The following is an 18009-nucleotide window of genomic DNA, read 5'->3' as shown; positions in this document are numbered from 1 at the left end:
TCCAAACTGCGCAGTAAGGCACCGGCATGTGCTGCGTGAAAAGTAAGCTTAAAAAGAACAAAACTCCCGCTTGCACTGTTTCATGCAGCAGGCACGCAAGCACTGCAAAGGCAAGAATTTTGAAATGCGTTGGACAAACCTCTGTTCAATTCATCAGGAGAGGAGTGAGACAGGGCGGTGAAGAGCGTGATGAATGGTAGCAGTGAGCGGATAACGGTGCCACAGCAGCCCATTATGGCGAATCACTGCTCTGCCCTTCCGACAGCTTTCATGTTGAGTGGAATGGTTTTAATTTTTTTGGTAAATAAAGAAGCCAGGAAGAGTTATCACACAGTGATTTCATCTGAGCCAGATTAAGCTTATTGGATTTTTTTTGCTTGTTTTTTTTGCAGCTGCTGACCAGGCATATTCCCTCATTTTTCCATTCGACATTTAGTGCTCAAGCTAATCAGCAAAGCTGACAGTCAGTCTGCAGCATAGCCAGTGGTGTAGCATTAAATTAATTTAACCTATATTTAAAGTGCAGAAAGACGATGCACAAGAAGAGGACAACACGAGCACTTGTGTATTGTCTATGTATCGTCTGTCTACGCTTTAAATATGAATCAGATCCAACTAGCTCAACTTTCCATTCTACTGGAGTGATTAACTGCCCAGCAACAAAGTAAACAAAAATCATTCAGGGTGGAACAGATAGTGTCACTATTTTTACATTTGGAGATTAATCAGGAAACCAGTCAAGACAAAGAAATGAACTTTTTAACCAGTGAATATAGCCAAAAAGTTTCAATGGCAATGTTCTAAAGCACCACAAGAAACAGCAACTAGAACCATTTCCGCAAAAATTTCACCACTGCAGAGGCTGTTAGAATGCTTTAAACAAAATGCTCAAAATTCAAACTGCTAGTTCGAATCACTTAAGAACCACGCGTGTGAAGTTGCTGCAGTCGACTCCCATTAAGGGGGGAGGGACATTTAAAACAATTTCTGTTAATTTTTCAATAAACTCTGTGAAACTTGCCAGTCCTGCTGCTTTTCCCCCACTGATTTCAAAAATTAGCTCCTAAGTTAATTAGAGATAATTAGTCATTTTTGGAGTAACAATAGACAAAACAGTATTAGTCATAAAACTGTAATCCTTATATTTTCAAATAATAGTAACCCTGGTGAATGCAATAAGAGGAGCGGTTTTTTTATTCACCACTGGGAACTAATTTTACAGCTCATTAAACATTGGTGTTCCACATGGGCACTCAAAAAGGTTCCTTGCTACTGGTGCCACCGAAGTTTAATGAGTTGTAAAATTAGTTCCAAGCGGTGCATCAAAAAACCGCTCCTCTTATTGCATTCACCAGGGTTCATAGTACTTGAAAATATAAAGATTACAGTTCTATGACCAACACTGTTTTGCCTATTGTTCATCCAAAAATGACTAATTATCTCTAATTAACTTGGTAACTAACTGACCGGCTCAAAAAATAATGGCACATTTGAAATCAGTGAGGACAAAGCAGCAAGACTGGCAAATCTCACAGAGTTTACTTAAAAACTAAAAGGAGCTGTTCTAAGGGCAGTGTCCCCCCTTAATATCAAGTCCTCCAGGACTTCAAGGCACTTCAAATCTCAACTTCCAATTAAGCAACAAACAAAAGAGCAGCGCATCTTCCTTTTTAATTTCGTTCATAATCTCAAATTTCGTTGCCAAGTCGATCGTACACCACGGGTTGCCACGATAATTGACACTTATTGCTAAAATCGAAACCAGAAGCGTCAGCAACACAAACTGCTTACACAGCACTGTGCGCAACAAAGAAGGTTGAGGACCTCAAAAGAGAGATGTGTACGCTGGCGAGAGTCTCAACTAATTAACCGAAAATTCCAATTAGGCAACTTTGGATTATCGAGAGTTGACTGTATTATCATCAACAAGCAGTTGCTGGCTATAGTACTGTCCTCAACCTACATTTTTCCTTGTCTCATTCAAATGTGATAAACTCCCTCCTATTTAGAATATTACAGGATGCTCTAAAACTTCGTAATGGAAAAATTTCCACTAGGTCTACTTGTTGGAAACTTATACTTCACCTAAACGAATTCCTTCTCATCACTGTCAGCCCATTTATGTCTACTGTGGAATGAAGGCTTATCCCATAGAACTCCTATGAATCATAATGTCTAAAATAGGGTGAGATGGTGCACGGCTCCCTTAATGATTGTTAAGCCATGGCCTCCGTGATTACCCCGCGTGCGTTTTGCTCCGGCCGTCCCAATCGTTGCACGCCCCAGCAAAAAAGTTGTAAGTGCGCTGGTTCCTCCAGGCTCCCCCAGGCGACGGTGCACACCTATGCATCAAATGCATCATTCAACCCGCTGGGACACTGTGTATGCGGAGTTGTGCGGCATATAAACGCTGCCGTCTTTCTCGCCTTGGCACGAATGTAATCGCGAGTTCTATTTGCTGCATTTCTGCACAGCTCCTTCCGAAGATGCTGACACAGAATGCATGTCATGGATGTTGCCTGCATTGGAATAGGCGAGAACTTGACCTGCAAGTCCTCCGCCCTTGCAGGTCGACCGACCGACCTTCATCGGTGCATAGCCACCGCTCACTTGCGTTCTTCCGCAAAACAAGAGCCAACATATAACTGTAATATACGTTTTATGCCATGAGGCATACAATCGCAAATATAAAAAAGCAGCAGCTATCGTTCTTGCCTCATTCTAGAGCGATTGTACACAACTGCCGAGTGACCCACGTTCGGCACCAGATGTGTAGCCCTGCATTTCCACGAAAATTCAGATCAGCGGAGTTAACATAATTGACAGCTGTGATAGCGCAGATACCGATAATTGGTCTAACGTAATTAAGAAACAAAAATACAGAAAGTAAAAAAATAATAATAGGAGTGATATTAACCAAACCAAAGTATATATCTCAGTTATACAGCTCCTCCATGAAACAAAGGCAAAACAAAGGAGCCACGAAAACAATGACAAAAAAAGTGAATAAAAATTCCGTGCAAACAGGATAACCGTAAGGCCCTGCATTTGCACAGAAATGCATAATTGCCCCAATTAACAGATATAATTGTTATAATAGAGCAAATAGAGATCATTGATCGAATGGAATCTTAGCAACAAAAAATACAAAACCTAGAAACAAATTACAAAAAGGAACTTACGAAATCAAAAATTTGCGTCCTATACATCTCCTGTGCAAAACGAGGACAAGACTAAAACGCCCTGAAAAATATTAATGACGGAAACACCAATAATAAATAAAGATACCGTGAATAAAAAAACCGCCATGCATAAATGTGCAAAAATGTATAATTGGCAGAGTTATCACGTTTAATAATTCGTTATACACCAATGGAGGTAACTGGTCGTATAGAGTATTTAAAAAAGCAAAAATAAGAAATAAATTTTAAAAGTTAGCATAGACAATATTAAAATGTGCATTTATACACCTCCTGCAAAAAATGAACTCTAAAAAAAGTGCTAAAAGAGCTACGGAAATGTGCATAAAAATATCATGAGAATGGCCAACTATGTAATCCCCTGACTCTGCATAGAAGTGCATAATTATCACGGTGAGATGCTTAATATCTTTAAAATAGCTTAAATGGAGCGAATTAATTGAACGGAACTTGGAAGCATAAAAATAACAAAAATTAAATGTTCGAAATGATCTTACAAAATAAAAATAGTAGGGTTAGCACACTTATTCATTGCAATTGCAATTCGTATGAAACCACTAATCTAGCTGAGCCTTCTGTGCGCACAGGTATATAAGCAAAAACATTCTCAATTGCAAATATACACAAATTAAGTTGCGCCTCACGCGATAACTGGGCAGCTTCATGCTATGGTGTATCCGTGTAGTTATTACAGACCATGATTAGCTTTTTTCACTCCCGATCAGCATATGCGCTTTAATAGTTCACGAAGCACTTATGAAACCCACTTTTCTGATGGAGGCGAAAAGCAAAACTGCCCTTGTCTTGAAAATTTCGCCCAGGTGGTCAATGTTAATCTGGGGCCCTACACAACGGCGTGCCGATCATCACCTGCGATGCGCCGGCGCGTTAAACCGTATAATCAATAAATGAAAACCTCGCAAATACCCAATAGAACTGCAATGGACGGTTGAGTCTGAACATACCATGGTTTATTTATTAAAGGGACCCTGCTAAACTTCTGATAAGCGCTTTCACTCTTTTCTTCGCGTCTCGAAGCACTGCAAAAGCTAGTTATAGCCAGCACAGAGCGGCACTGCGTGATTTGCGCGTCGCTGCAGATCCACCTTACATTTCTGCTTTGCTTCTGTGGCTTTATTTATAAAGTTGCTATCGAAAAGCGTTCATTGCTGCAATTGAAGGAAAACCGGCCAACAGTCGCTACATTGCCTCAGTGGCATAATTCGGGCCATCGAAGAACGAAATGTGCGGGAAAAAGAGGAAAATCTTTTGAGAGAGTTTCCAAGTTATCTGATGAGCGTAGAGCAGTAATTTTTGGCTGAGGTACTTTGTGACCCCCTAATTTAATTTCTGGGTGTGTTGGGTGACTATATGTTCTGCAAGCATTTAAGGTTAAAAAAAATTTAAAGAAAGTGTTGCAGAGTCTTTTTAAGTGTAGGTCTTGCATGCTTACGATTTTCCAAGCCTGCCTTAAAATGCCCCGGAAAAGATCTTTGACATGCATTCCAACCAGAAACGATCTTGTGGCTGAACCATTTATAAAATTGTATTTATGCGACAGATGCTAAGCAAGTCACCACCCTTGTAAATAATGTGTCCGGTAAGGACGTAAGAAGCTTTTCAGGGGCACTGTGTGTAAGTACACATTGACAAAAAAAAAAAAAAAAAAAAAAAAGAAAGAACTTGTGAAATCGCAGCAGAGAGCACCAGAATGAACTGCGCTTCGTTCGGGTACTTGCTGCTTAATCTTTGTATTCATGCGCCTTATATTATTAAGTTAACCATAATAAAGTTATTGGTTATAGTCTTGTACCTGTTATTTTAAAGCTCGCTGCTCGATTCAATTTGTGTGGAAGCTGCGAAAACGCGTGTTTCATTGCTTGCGCCAAGCTGCAGTGGAATACATAGTTGATGCATAGGTGGCGAGTGCCGCAGTGCGGAGAAAGAAGCGGCCACGCCCCCTTTCAACTTTCAAATGCGCGTGGGGGAATCTCGGAGGCCATGGTTAAGCACTGTACTTCTGGATTATTCAACCTTAATAATGTTAATGTTTAGTCCAAATTACACAAATCACCCTGCATATCTGCTGGCAGCCAGTGCAAAACTTCGCAATAGCTGTACACTTATTGCAAATTTTGCAGAAAAAGCTGCATAGCTTTTCCTTGTAAACATTCAGCAACAATTCAGATGAATGTCAAATTTTCATTTGCAGGAAAATTTGACATCAATCGGCACATAAAAAATTGTAGAGGAGAGCACTTACAACTTAATTACCCTTTCATTAATTGAGGGCCACAAAGGATAGCACATAACAGTCTATGCACATTACAATGAAAAGCCTTAGTTTGAGAGACAGAAGCAGGCACTTCTCATGTTAAGTCCCTCATGAATCCTACCTATTTTGCTGCACATAAATACATTCTGAACAGCTACTGTCGAGCACTTAAGCCATGTATAAAGGGAAAAAAAAAAAAAAGGAAATTCTCAAGATCTCGTTTTCACTTCGAACGCACTTACTTTACTCAATCCCTGCAAACATAGAGGCATAAAAATCCCGCAAGTTGACTGCACCCCAGTCAGTCCTCATTAAGAAAAAAATTGACAGGCTGCGGCTGGCAGTTCTCCAGCTGTCTTCAGTGCAACATCAAAGTAGATACTTCACACAATATACTCCTACAAAACAATCATATCCCCACAAAAACACTTAAAAGTATGCAATGAACTGATTATCACAAATAAAACCACATTGTGCTCGAACCAGGATGCAAATCCTGAAGATCATGTGACAAAAAAGAAAAAAAAAAAAGAGAAAAAGAGAGGAAGGGGAAGAATTGGAAAGAAGAGAAGAAAGGAGGAGAGGAAAAAGAATAGGGAGCTAAGTAGGGGGAGAAATAGAAGAAAGGGGAGGGGGAGGAGGTGAACAAGAAGAAGAAGGAGAGCGGGGACACCCACCGACGTCATGGATGAACTTCTCAATCTTGCTCTGCATTCCCCAGTAGCGGAACTCGACCCGGCACAGCTTGTAGGCGCACATAATGGTGCCGTCGCCGGAAGCCGGTGCCGGCGTCCCCAGCTGCCGGTGGTCCAGGTACGACTGGATCCAGTCGTCCTCCAACGGACCCCGCCCCGTTTTGAGCGACACGTACAGCTTGGGGTCTTCCTCGCGCACATAGTCGGAGCCCGAGAGCTGGTCCCGCACCACGTCGATGAGGTCTGAATCATCATAACAGGAACGGTAATTAGGGTTGCCGTTGATATAACAAGGCCAACACGGCAAGCGAAGCTGTCTTCGCAAACACTGCATCGAAACCAAACAAAACCCCGCCAGCAGCACACAGGAAAACAACAAAAAACTGACCACGTGCAAATGTCGTCCTTTCCTCTCTCACTGCTCCAGTGAGGAATGCAATGAAAGTTTACCCTATTCACTTCAATTTTCCCCGTTGGGACCTTTTGTTTCTGTTGTGTTCGCCTGAACACCTCAATCCAAGATCTTTTGTTTTACTGACTGCTTTTATCTAGCCTCTCTTTGACGCCACTTTTAACGCGTCTTTTTAGAATTTTTATTGTAACAACCAATTCAACGTGTGTTATACCCTTGTCACACAGCAGATCTAATGGCATTTAGAGGGAATGATATTTGCTCTAAATAACATTAATTCCGCACTACATAAGAACACCGAATGACATTTAGTGGATAACTGAGGTTTGAGAGCTCGTTCAGCAGCCAAATGATTAGCTTCGACAGCAGTGGCACGTCACTAGAGAAGAAAGTTCCGTAATAAACTGAAGAATGCTGTTTATAAAAACTGTCAACAAACATATTTCCCCCCTCATGTTGTTTTTCAAATAAAGAAAGACAAACAAGTACTAACAAAAAAGAAAGTCCTGTCCTCAATGTGCTTGTCTCGGCTTGTGATGTCTACTGATGTCACCTAAACCGGCGATTTCTTTATTTTTGTTTTGAAAAATAATTTCTGTTATCTTTTCAAAAACTATTATGTATGAAAACATTCTAGGTGCACTTGAAATATAATTTTGCAGTTTTGCGAGAGCTCGCTAATCATCCCCGCTGCCACTATCAAACGACATTTGTTTCGCCGTGTAGACCCACACCGCCAAACCGAATGTCATTAACAGCTAATGTCATTCACTTTGAATGACATTAGATTTGCCGTATGACAGGGGTATTATTGATCAAAAGAATACTGCTACCTTCAGTTATGTACTCATAGCCTCAAATATGCCCGAGGTTTCCTTTGCACTGCATAATGTGGACATGTATAAACCACGGTAGCAGTTTCAACAGTTTGGAATGGTCTTGCGTATAGAAACTTAACTGGGCAGTAGAATTGTGTGACATACAGGCCGACAGACCAAAATTTTCACACTTATGGTAGCTAAAGAAACACTACAAGACCATCGCCTTTAAAACAACAATGCTTGTACACTCTCCTTTGCATACGAGCTCTACGGCCAGGCCACAAATTGTGCCAAGGCGTACACATCGCGCGGCGTTGAGAAAAGTTCAGGTCCTTTGTTTGAGAATGAAAGGAGAGGCTATCAATCTTGTTTTGTTTCCGGAACACCCACTCGCTTTGGCACTGAGACAAAAACACTCCGTAAAAAAAAAAAAAGGGGGAGGGTTACTCGGGACAAAGAAAAATTTCCATTGAAAGCCGCCCACTTAAAACACTGGCTGCATGCAAGCTTTCACTACACTCGTTGAAGCCTGTGCCCCACAGTCCCCAAGGGGCTCATTTGCATTAGAAAGGGTTATGACATTTACCCTTGCAAGTACAAATGCCGTGCAGTTTATTTCACCACACCTTTGGCGGTTTCTGACCTAGTACTCAATACGATTATATCTTCTACAATATATACGATAAAGTTACTGCGGTGGAGTAGCGGAATCTCCCGGTCCTTCCAGAGGACCCCGCCAGTACACATAAAAATATTACGACAAAGGACACAAAGAAATGATGTCACGAATCTCAAGAGCACAGGTTAAAACATAACAAGAATTACCTCGAAACAAGCGTCTGAACACTCCATCTGCCCAGCCTCCCAAGAAACCTGCTTCGACGCACTCAAGGTTACACCAGCACCATTTCCTTGACTCCCAGCTCTCCAGCAGAACACCCTGTCATCACTGCAATTTACTCTTTCCCAAAACACCCTCTTAAAGCCACATAATCTCCTTTATTAGGCAAAGTGGCAGTTACTGCCTTCACGTCAAAATTTTGTCTTTGGGCCAAGCCTTGAGTATTCATTTTCAGACACAACAAATGCTCACAAGGAAAAATCCAACCAATAAAGATGTTCTAACGTTGCAGTGTATCCAGACATTTTCTTTAAACACTAACTTCTAGACATAATCTTCCCACTATAATGAACTGCTTTTTCACAGGGCATGAAAAAATAGTAGTGGCAATGCTACCAGGAAAGGAAGAGAACACGCTAGTACCACATTTATTCGGGTATTATAAAGCGAGGGTGCAGTTTGGAGAGTAAAAAAGAAATCGCCATAGATATATATATATGTATAGACAGAAATAAGGGTTGGCAGTCAAGAATGCCTCGGAAAGCAAAGGGGAGAATGTGGTAGGTCATTGAAACAGATGAAGAATTTTGAAAGACAGAAAGAAAGTGGAGACGCATATTCTGGAGGTTGTGGGTTCGGATCCCACCCAGCGGGCATTTTTTCTCCACTTTCTTTATATAGTCGGTCCCGGATATATCGAACCCAGATATATCGAATTATTGCATATATTGAACAATCCAAAATCCCCTTGTGGAAATCCTATGTGAAAGCAAATATTTTATATATCAAATTATCGAACTTATTTGCGATCCCCTTGGAGTTCGATATATCCGGGATTGACTGTATGATAATAATGTATGTATGTATGTATGTATATATATATATATATATATATATATATATATATATATATATATATATATATATATATATATATATATATATATATATATATATATATATATATATATATATATATATATATATATATATATATATATATATATATATATATATATATATATATATATATATATATATATATATAGACAAACACACACACACACACATACACTGAGCTTCGTATATAAGGCAGGGTATGACTTTGAGACTACATGTTGGAAAAAAACCTCGCCTTTTATTCGAATAAATACGGAACTTAGGAAAGTTCTAATTCGGCAGGCACGCAATGCAGGTTTACTGACCCACTTGCAGGTTGCGCAGTTCCGCTCCTGACAGCTCAAACACATTCTCCTGCTCGCCGGCGTCACCGAAGTACTTGGGCTCGATTTCTAGGTAGAAGCGCTCAATAAACGGGCACGTGTAGCGGGTCTTGGTGTAGGGGTACGCATTCCAGGCTTCCTCTTCCACGGTCAGGGCTGATTTCGGAAGCAGCGCCTTGAACCAGCCTACAAAAGAGGTGACACGCACGGTTATGGCAGAAGAGGCATGTGAAACAAAAGTGGTGCCCTCACAAGATGCAAGACAGCCGCTACTCCTGCAGAGGACAATTAGGACACATTATCTCTTTCTGCACTCAAAGCAGCAATTCTCACCTCGACAGATTAAGTCCTTCATAATTAGTTCCCTTGTGATTTCCTACAGGTGTTCCTTTAGTGGCTTGAAGAAAAAATAATTAGCTCTACACTTTATCAGCAAGTGCAGCAATTTCGGGGCTCAACTCTCCCAGGCACAGTTCAGTGGCTACACTGAAGCAGAGTAACGCATCCCCCTCTCTGAAGGCAAAAAAATCTAACTAAATGATACATGGTTATGGAGTGTAGTGCACTTATCCCACTGCACATCGAACAAAAGCAGAAAGCTGGCCACCTTGGGATGCATTAATGGCTAACAATGCGACAAAGATGAAAGAAATGGGGAGAGCCATTTTTTAGTCTGTGTGCATGGGGCGTGCAAGCGGCCACATGGCCCCCCCCCCCCCCCCACCCCGACCTCACACCAGCCCTTGCCCCCTCATTCCAGCCCCCTCTCTCTCCTTCACGATTCAATGGGTTTGCCCTCCTCAAGAAAAAATCCTGCCAACGACCATGCCTGTGTGTGTACATTAATATTGTAGTCCTTGAAATACGCTTTAGTTGCAAGTCAACACACTGGTGTGTTTATAAAAGTTGCTACGAAACCACACATAACCCAATACTAGCCCCTTAAAAGTAGTACTATGTGCATTTTACTGGCACAAGGGCACCTAAGGCCGAAAAAATGCCAAATTAGGTTTTTTTATGGTCTTTGCAAGTAAAAGCACCAAAAGAGAGACAAATGCTGGCTCAGTCAGTGCTTTAAAAAAAGAGGTGCACATACAGACAGAGCTTGGGTCAGGTATAAAGGTGAGTGTTCAACAGCCCTTAAAGGGGCCACGAAGACAACAGCCAGGTTTGGTTCATTTGAAAGATTGCCTCGGTAGAACAACACTGACACTAGTTTTACCGCAAACTTCACTCAGATAAGCTGCACAATGAGGAAAACTGGGAACGGGCATGCAACGCCCTAGCTACTTTTTCGCACTGAACTTATGAGGTATTATAGGCAGTTTGTTACAATTAGCTGAGGCTGACAAAATCCAAAACATTTAACTAGACAGGTTGAACAGCGATTATAAGCTTCCATAACAAACTACTTGCTTCCATAACAAACTACTTGTGCTTAAATTTAGTGCACATTCTTTTTATAGCAGTAAGAATGGTGGGTAAGCAGTAGAAGTTATGAATACGTAAACACAGAAGCACCAGTGCATATAGCACGAACTATGCCAGCCGACGCTGCACAGCCATCGAGCGCATCGGACTTGTCTGACACAACACTGGCGTAAGCGACACTGCCACTTACGTGACGCTTCCTGTCGAGTCATACCCAATATTGCACGACACGATTACCATCAAGCGTGACAATAGCCAAATACAAGTACGGCCAGAAAAAAAAAGAACGTTTATCAGTGGTACTGTAATGCCATCTATGAAGGGGGATGGTAAACAGGCTACCAAAATATGCGTTTTTGCAGTAGGCAGCAGCCTTAGTCAACATACTAACTTTTGTTTTATAAACCTGCCCTGACTAAAATCAAGAGTTGGATAGAAACAGGGAAACGCATGACATCAATTAAAAACTGGCACCGACCATGAGTGTTTATAAAATTAAAAAAACAGATATTTTGGCTCCCGTACGGGAGCCTTGTTCACAATGAGCTGAAGGGGTGAAAGCGATCTGGTTATGTTGGCTTATATTGCCCTGGATACATCCCGAAACACATGATGCGGTGGGAGCAGTGAAATTTTGGCTTAAAATTGTTCAATTTCTCAGTGAATAAAGCCTAACTGGTTGTCGCACAAGCACTGAGGGCTCCATAAAACACCAAATCATTCGAATAAAACCAACTTTAATTTTGTCTTCACGGTTCCTTTAAAAGAACAAGGAAGAATAAAAAAAGCCAAGGGAAGCCAACCGACCTGGCAGGTGGCTGCCAATGTGGTAAATCTTGTGGGTGTACTGTCCCGAACCTCCCGGGCCATCGCTGTAAGGTTCATTCACCAGGATCTCAACGCCGCTGCCAGCCCCTTTGCTCTCCTCACGGCTTTTTTTCTGCGAGATCCAAGGCACGAATGTCACGCGACAAGCACTGCAAAGAGTAGAGACCTCAAGGCACATAATGCTCTGCTTTAAGGAAACGTACATCACATTTGACCCCGACTTTTTCCTTTTATATACACACAGAGGAGTGGGATCGCAGTAAAAACGGCTTGAAGGATGAAATATAACCCCAAAACAAAGCCAGCGCTCGAAGCCACATAGAATTTAACTTGACTTCCATCTCGTCAACCTTCCATTTACCCAAGGAGACATAAGAATGCAGTCACAGCATGTTGATTTGCCACTCATGACCAGATTTATTTCATTTGGATCCAGCGTGTTAAAATCCGAAATGATTGTTCTTGCATGTTTTCCCACAATACCAATTATTCAGCTCGTCATTCAACGACCTGTATTTCCATCAAGTTCCCTCTTTATAAACAGCTTCTTTTTATCAAAGTCAAAAACTTGTTCAGTCTATTAGGAGTTGTTATCTCGCACTGCATTTATGAACGCAGACCAAGAATTTTTTTATCGACCTTGCAAATTTTTAAGCGTTTTCAATTTTGAGGAAAGTAAGCTCCATGTCACTACAACAACCTGGCGATTACAAGCGAACAATCTTTTACATGTAAGTAAAACATTGCAAAGAATAAATAACACTGTAATAAAAGGTGCGTTCACTGGATTAATCAACACAATGTAGTACACAGATCATGCACATGGTTTGACCACTGTATTGAACATTTACTGCGCATTAAATTACTACGAACAAAGTTGCTTGCTGGAACATTTATTTCAGCCCCGTCCGATCCTCGCAAAAATGTTCGCAAATTTTCTCATCTATCAGGAGGTACTATCCATTTTGCAATATTGATCTAGTCAATAGGGTTTCATGTAAACACATGACCAAAACACAAAAACACAGGACATTATGTTGCATGCTTCCAGCACACACGCAGCCCACAATAACACAGCGAATCTCGTGCTCCCCCCACAAAATAAACTGAAGAACAACAAGCCATTCCAAAGTGCAGGCAAGTTAACCCTTTTTGTGTTGTGACACTGCACAAAAAATGCATTACACCAATTAAGTGTTCCAGCTTTAGTGCCACCATCCCACTGAGAAAAACAGATGCACAGGCACCCGGAGCTTTCGCAGATCAGGCTGCTCTGCATTGGAATCAACCTCCATCATCCTGGACCAGTGGTTCCTCAAGGGCGTTTGCGAAGCCGTTTCTGGGGCCCGCGATTACCTCGCCCACAAAAAATCTTTATTGGAACTTGTCCAACCTCAGGAATCCAGGCAGCCATGACACATTCACTGCTGAGCACAAGATCATTTTAATCTACCCCCTTCCCTCTTCCACAACCAGAGAAGAGCTTTGGTAAAAAATTGGGCCGCCTTCGCAAATGAGACGCGAAGACTGCGGAAACAGCGGAGCTGGTGGTCTTCACTAGCTTCAACTTGGCTTTCCCTAGGTCTTCTCTTTCCTTAAAGAGAACAATGGTCTAAAAGCGAAGCTTTCTCCAAGCACACTGAGTAATGCAAAGTCCACAATCCGCCCTCCTAAAGTCCGAAATTTAGACTGCCGAAGTCTGAAGCCAGTCCACTTCAACTGTCAGAGTCCGAAGCGAACGGCCACGCTACAACTAGGGTTACCACCTGCCCAGTTTTGGACCGGTGCAACCAGTTTTTTTAGACAGCTGGCCCGTGGCTGGTCCGTGCCTAAAACCGGCCGTCACTGGCCGGTTTTTTGGCCATTGTACAACGATTACTTGTTTTGTGGTGCTTTATAAGCACCAATTCAGCAACTACGACGATAAATGTGCCGACAATCTGCGCAAATACACGCGAGTAGAGAAAACGCGCGGGCGAGCGGGCTCCCTGAGATGGAGGGAAACCAAAGAGAGGAACAACAAGACTAAATTCCACCGTCGTGGTGAGCAAGTGCGGTTACTTTTCAGAGCAGCACACCAAAATCTCAATCAATTTCAGTACAAGTGTTATGTCAATTTTGCTCTACGGAAATGCTACATCAAATAGTATTACATGTCAAAACAACATGGCGTCTTTTTTTTTTTCATTCTATATATACCAAATCCCCCCCCCCCCCTCCGAAGGGCCAGTTTTTCTTTTCGGGCAAAGGTGGCAACCCTAGCTACAACTCCAAAGGAAATGTTGCGCACCCCGAATGTGATAGCAAAATCGGATAGATGCCGGTTTCGTAACATGACGGACCCAGGTTTGATTTTGACCACAGGAAGCGTTTTTTTCTCTTTCCAATTGGCTGCACGTGTTATTGTTCCCCACAGCTGCTAACCCTGTACCCATCAGGCCTTTGGGGGTGGCCCAGTGGTTAGGTTACCAGTTTGACAGCATGAAGGCCCTGGGTTTGGATTCCGGGACCTCCCTAACTGCATTTTTTTCTTGAGGTGTGCACTCCAAAAGCCTGCTCAGCTCATGGGCTTCTTACCTCCTCACCACTTCCCCTTACACTTCTTGTGCATTTCCCCCTCTCCACTTTGCTGATGATGATAGTTTTCTTTTAACGATCTGCACAGACACAAGAAAGCTTGAACAGCTTGGTTGTTAAAAGGTTTGAAGGTTGGTTGAGCCAGGTAAGAAGGGCCGACTTTCCTCATTTCAAGCTGCTCACTGATCTTGAAGGCTGCGAGTGACCGAGCCACAACCATGACCCATCTGAGCACACTAAGTTTGAGGATTACTTCCCAGAATCAAGGACTGTTTCCCAGAATCTGCCCCAGTAACAATGCTTGTGGCCCCTTTTGAAGCCGGGATAAATTGACCGAGTTGATGCAGCTCCAGAAAAAACACAGCGATGAAGACTACGTCTGTCACGGTGAGCCTTGAGACATTTTGGTTAATGGCAGAAATGTTCCCCCTCTTCCATGGGATAATTGATTGAGAGTAGGGTTTAACACACCGACGCTACTCAGGCGATGATGCGCGCCATAGTGGAGGGCTCCGGATTAATTTTGACTGCCTGGGGATCTTTTTCTCCGTGGGATAACTCCAGAGCTTCTGTTAGTTTTCTACAATGTGCACATGCAAGTATGCTTTTTCCAGGCTTGCATGCTTGAAAAAGCAAGAACTGGAATAGGCTGAATGTGGCTCGTATGTGCAACTCTGTTCAAGTGCGACTGAGCCACGTATTGATGAACTGTCCAAAACGAAATTACTGAGTATTTCCGTAAATTAAAGTGACCAGTTCCATGCTCCAGTTGTGTTAATTTGCTTACATATTCCCCCCTTCGCAAGAAGTGTCTCTAATCAGTGCCACATCCACAAGGGGTCTCCGAATATCCATGGCTTCATGAGAACCGCTGTCCTAGACCAATCTCAATAACCTACTCTTCCTTTATGAGCCAACAAAGCAAAGACCGTGTCATATATAAGTCCAATATATATATATATATATATATATATATATATATATATATATATATATATATATATATATATATATATATAGATTATAAAGATTACAGATTACATAAGTCCAATTTCAGTCCGTTATACCACTTGCCTACTTTTCATGAGCCATGCTTGCTCAAGCAACAATTAAGGGTATGTTACCTGAATAACCAATGTACTGCTTCCTTTGTACCTTTTCAACGCACGCTTTCGCATCAGTCACATTGCAAAAGCTGAAGCATGTTGAACCAAATGATCATAACGGAATGATGATGATCGTAATGGAATGATGATCATAATGGAATGATGACCAAATGATCATAACGGAAAAGTAAACGGAAAAGTCCCCAAATCCAAATTTGGGGACGAAGTTGCGCACAAAATCCGCAAGTCATCTATGAGGCACACACCCCAGTGCAGAAGGGAAGTGGGTATTGTGGATTAATTTAGACCATTTCGGGTTTTTTTTTAATGTGATCCCAAATCTCACACACAGAGGAATTCTTGTGTGTCAATCTGATTTACGGGGTTTTACAACGCAAAAGCTACAACTGGGCTGCAAGGCACGCCTTAGTGGAGAGCTCTGGATTAAATTAGGCCACCTGGGGATCTTTTTAATGTGAGCTGAAAGCTTGACACGGGCGTTTTTGTTTTTCATTTCCACCAGAAATAAGGTAATCGCGGCTGGAATCATCCTTGGGTTCAGTAGCCCAACATCTCAGCCACTGAGCTACCATCGAAGGTGATTTTTACGGTTTACCTCCGCTAAAAGTGTAACCTCCACTGCTGGGAAAGAATACCTCACAGTCAGCAGCCCAATGCCGTAGCCACATTATCGCAGGACACTGATTGCTTTGTACGACAGCAAACGATTTGTAGGATTTGTGCACACAGAAACGTGCACAAATGTGAAAACTGCATGCCACGGTTAAGAGAAACACTTCTTCTCACATTAGAAGGACGGTGTAATATTTCTAGCAGTTCAAAACGAACAAGAAGCAACAGTACCCTTTCGCAGACTGCCAAGAAGCCTGGACACAGGCCAGCCTAACTCTGACCACTTCCAAGAATAGGTCTGTTTAAAGTCCGAGCCCGCAGACTAACCCCTGCCTTATTTTCGTCCGTACTGTAAACTTTCTCGGTGTCTGGCGCATTTCACCGGAAACTTCTAAGGGGAGAGACATATGTGAAAGTTCGTGATAGGGCGCTCCTTGCTCCGGCGCAGACGCACTGTCGTGTTTACGTTATCTTGCGGCCGGCTCGGCAGGAAACGGGCCTCGTCTGTTTGGTGCGTGGATCGTATAAAGAGCAACCTCTTCTTTTGTTCTTTTTACAGAACAACGCCGCCGCCAACACGCGTCCTTGGTGAACACTTGTGCGGATGACCGGGTGAACGGAAAGATAGTCATCTCGGCGCGTGGCCTTATATCTTCCCAAGGTCAAGGATTTTTAACAAGTCCACCACACCGAGATGAGATCTGAACCAGCTGCCATTGTAAACTCCTGACAAGTTGATTAAGACACGAGAGAAAAAGCCAAACAAAGGCAAGATTAATAAGTCGCGGTTCACAAGCGCAGGGTCACGCTTGGCAACACTATCTGAGCGTGACTAAATTAAATGAGCCGCATGCAGAGTTTGTCCGGTCTCAACTAAATGGCCGAAGTTTGGGCCGATCGAAAAAAAGAACGAACAGGAGAAAATTGCAAGAGCGTGTCCGTTTGCTTTGCAAAAGAAACTGCACGACATTGTGCGTGTACGCCACGGCTTGCTAAGCAGCCGAGACATTCATTCAACTCAGGTGGAAATGCCGCTCATCACTCCGGGCCAACCGCCCGTGTCGCGCAGCCACCCGGTTTTGACAGCTAGGTGCTAGGTCTGCGCGGGACCCGGATACGAACTCATCGCAAAGCGTAAACGACCATACGAAACAGAAATGGCAACGCCGCGCTCTTCGTGTACCACAGCGCGATTACATAAGTGCACGAGCGGGATGTGAAGCCGCCGCAGCGATAACGAAACCTACCTGCGTTCCTGTTTCGCGCGACGGTGGGTCAGAGTTTATCTCGCGCGCTATCAACGATATCGCACAGACAAGTAACAAGCGTAGAGCACAAACGTATATACCAGAGAGGGGGAATACGGCACTGTACTTCCCGCGTGCGTAGCCAGGCGGCCGCGAAAAGGCCATGGGCCGATACACCGCAGTTGGTGTGTACGGCAGACATCAACGTGAGCGCCGACTTAGCGCATCGTGAAGACGTCGAGCCAGAGAAAGGTGAATAGACCGGGCGGAATGAAACACTTACAGCAATCATGTAGAGCTGCGCCACCCGATACTCCTCCACCGAGAGTGGCAACGGAATCCTGTATTCCTTGAGCAACATGTTGGGCCGCGCTCGACCGTCGAGCGGTACCCGAAATCAAAAGGGTTCCCGCCCTCACGGATCCCGACCGGGCAGTCTCTGGGACCCGCGGACGATCGCCGGCTCACGAAGCGGGTCGGCCACCATGGTCACGGCGACCGGACGATGCCAGCACTACACGAACGGCGGTCGTAGCATCTTTCCGCACGGCTGATACGACAAGACGGCATAGAGCAATCGACGCCGCTCGGCTTGTTTGGCTGCTTGCCGCTGCTGCTGCTGCTCCGATGGCCGCGAGCTGCGACACCTGGTTACCCGATCCCCCGCGTGATGGGGACACCATCGCGAGAGAATGACGTCACAAGAGCGTAGTACGTGAC

The 18009-nt window shown here is 43.3% G+C and overlaps 1 protein-coding gene across 2 annotated transcripts in view; it reads right to left on the bottom strand.

Annotated features, from left to right (window-relative positions):
- Rdgb (retinal degeneration B) overlaps nucleotides 1-17943 on the bottom strand; it is a 72936-nt gene extending 54993 nt beyond the window's left edge. For both annotated transcript variants that reach the window (XM_077677505.1, XM_077677506.1), the window contains exons 1-4: nucleotides 17573-17943; nucleotides 11706-11838; nucleotides 9450-9653; nucleotides 6153-6413 (exon numbers count right to left, since the gene is read on the bottom strand). In XM_077677505.1, coding sequence (XP_077533631.1) covers nucleotides 6153-6413; nucleotides 9450-9653; nucleotides 11706-11838; nucleotides 17573-17650 — 676 coding nt within the window. In that variant the 5' untranslated portion in view covers nucleotides 17651-17943. The remainder of the gene's footprint in view (nucleotides 1-6152; nucleotides 6414-9449; nucleotides 9654-11705; nucleotides 11839-17572) is intronic.
- Nucleotides 17944-18009: the final 66 nt, after the last annotated feature.

This window comes from Haemaphysalis longicornis, unplaced genomic scaffold (genome assembly GCF_048455015.1).
Source record: "Haemaphysalis longicornis isolate Haplotype H1 unplaced genomic scaffold, Haemaphysalis longicornis Haplotype H1 scaffold_7, whole genome shotgun sequence".
Taxonomy (NCBI): Eukaryota; Metazoa; Arthropoda; class Arachnida; order Ixodida; family Ixodidae; genus Haemaphysalis; species Haemaphysalis longicornis.
This window is presented reverse-complemented; position numbering and strand designations above follow the sequence as displayed.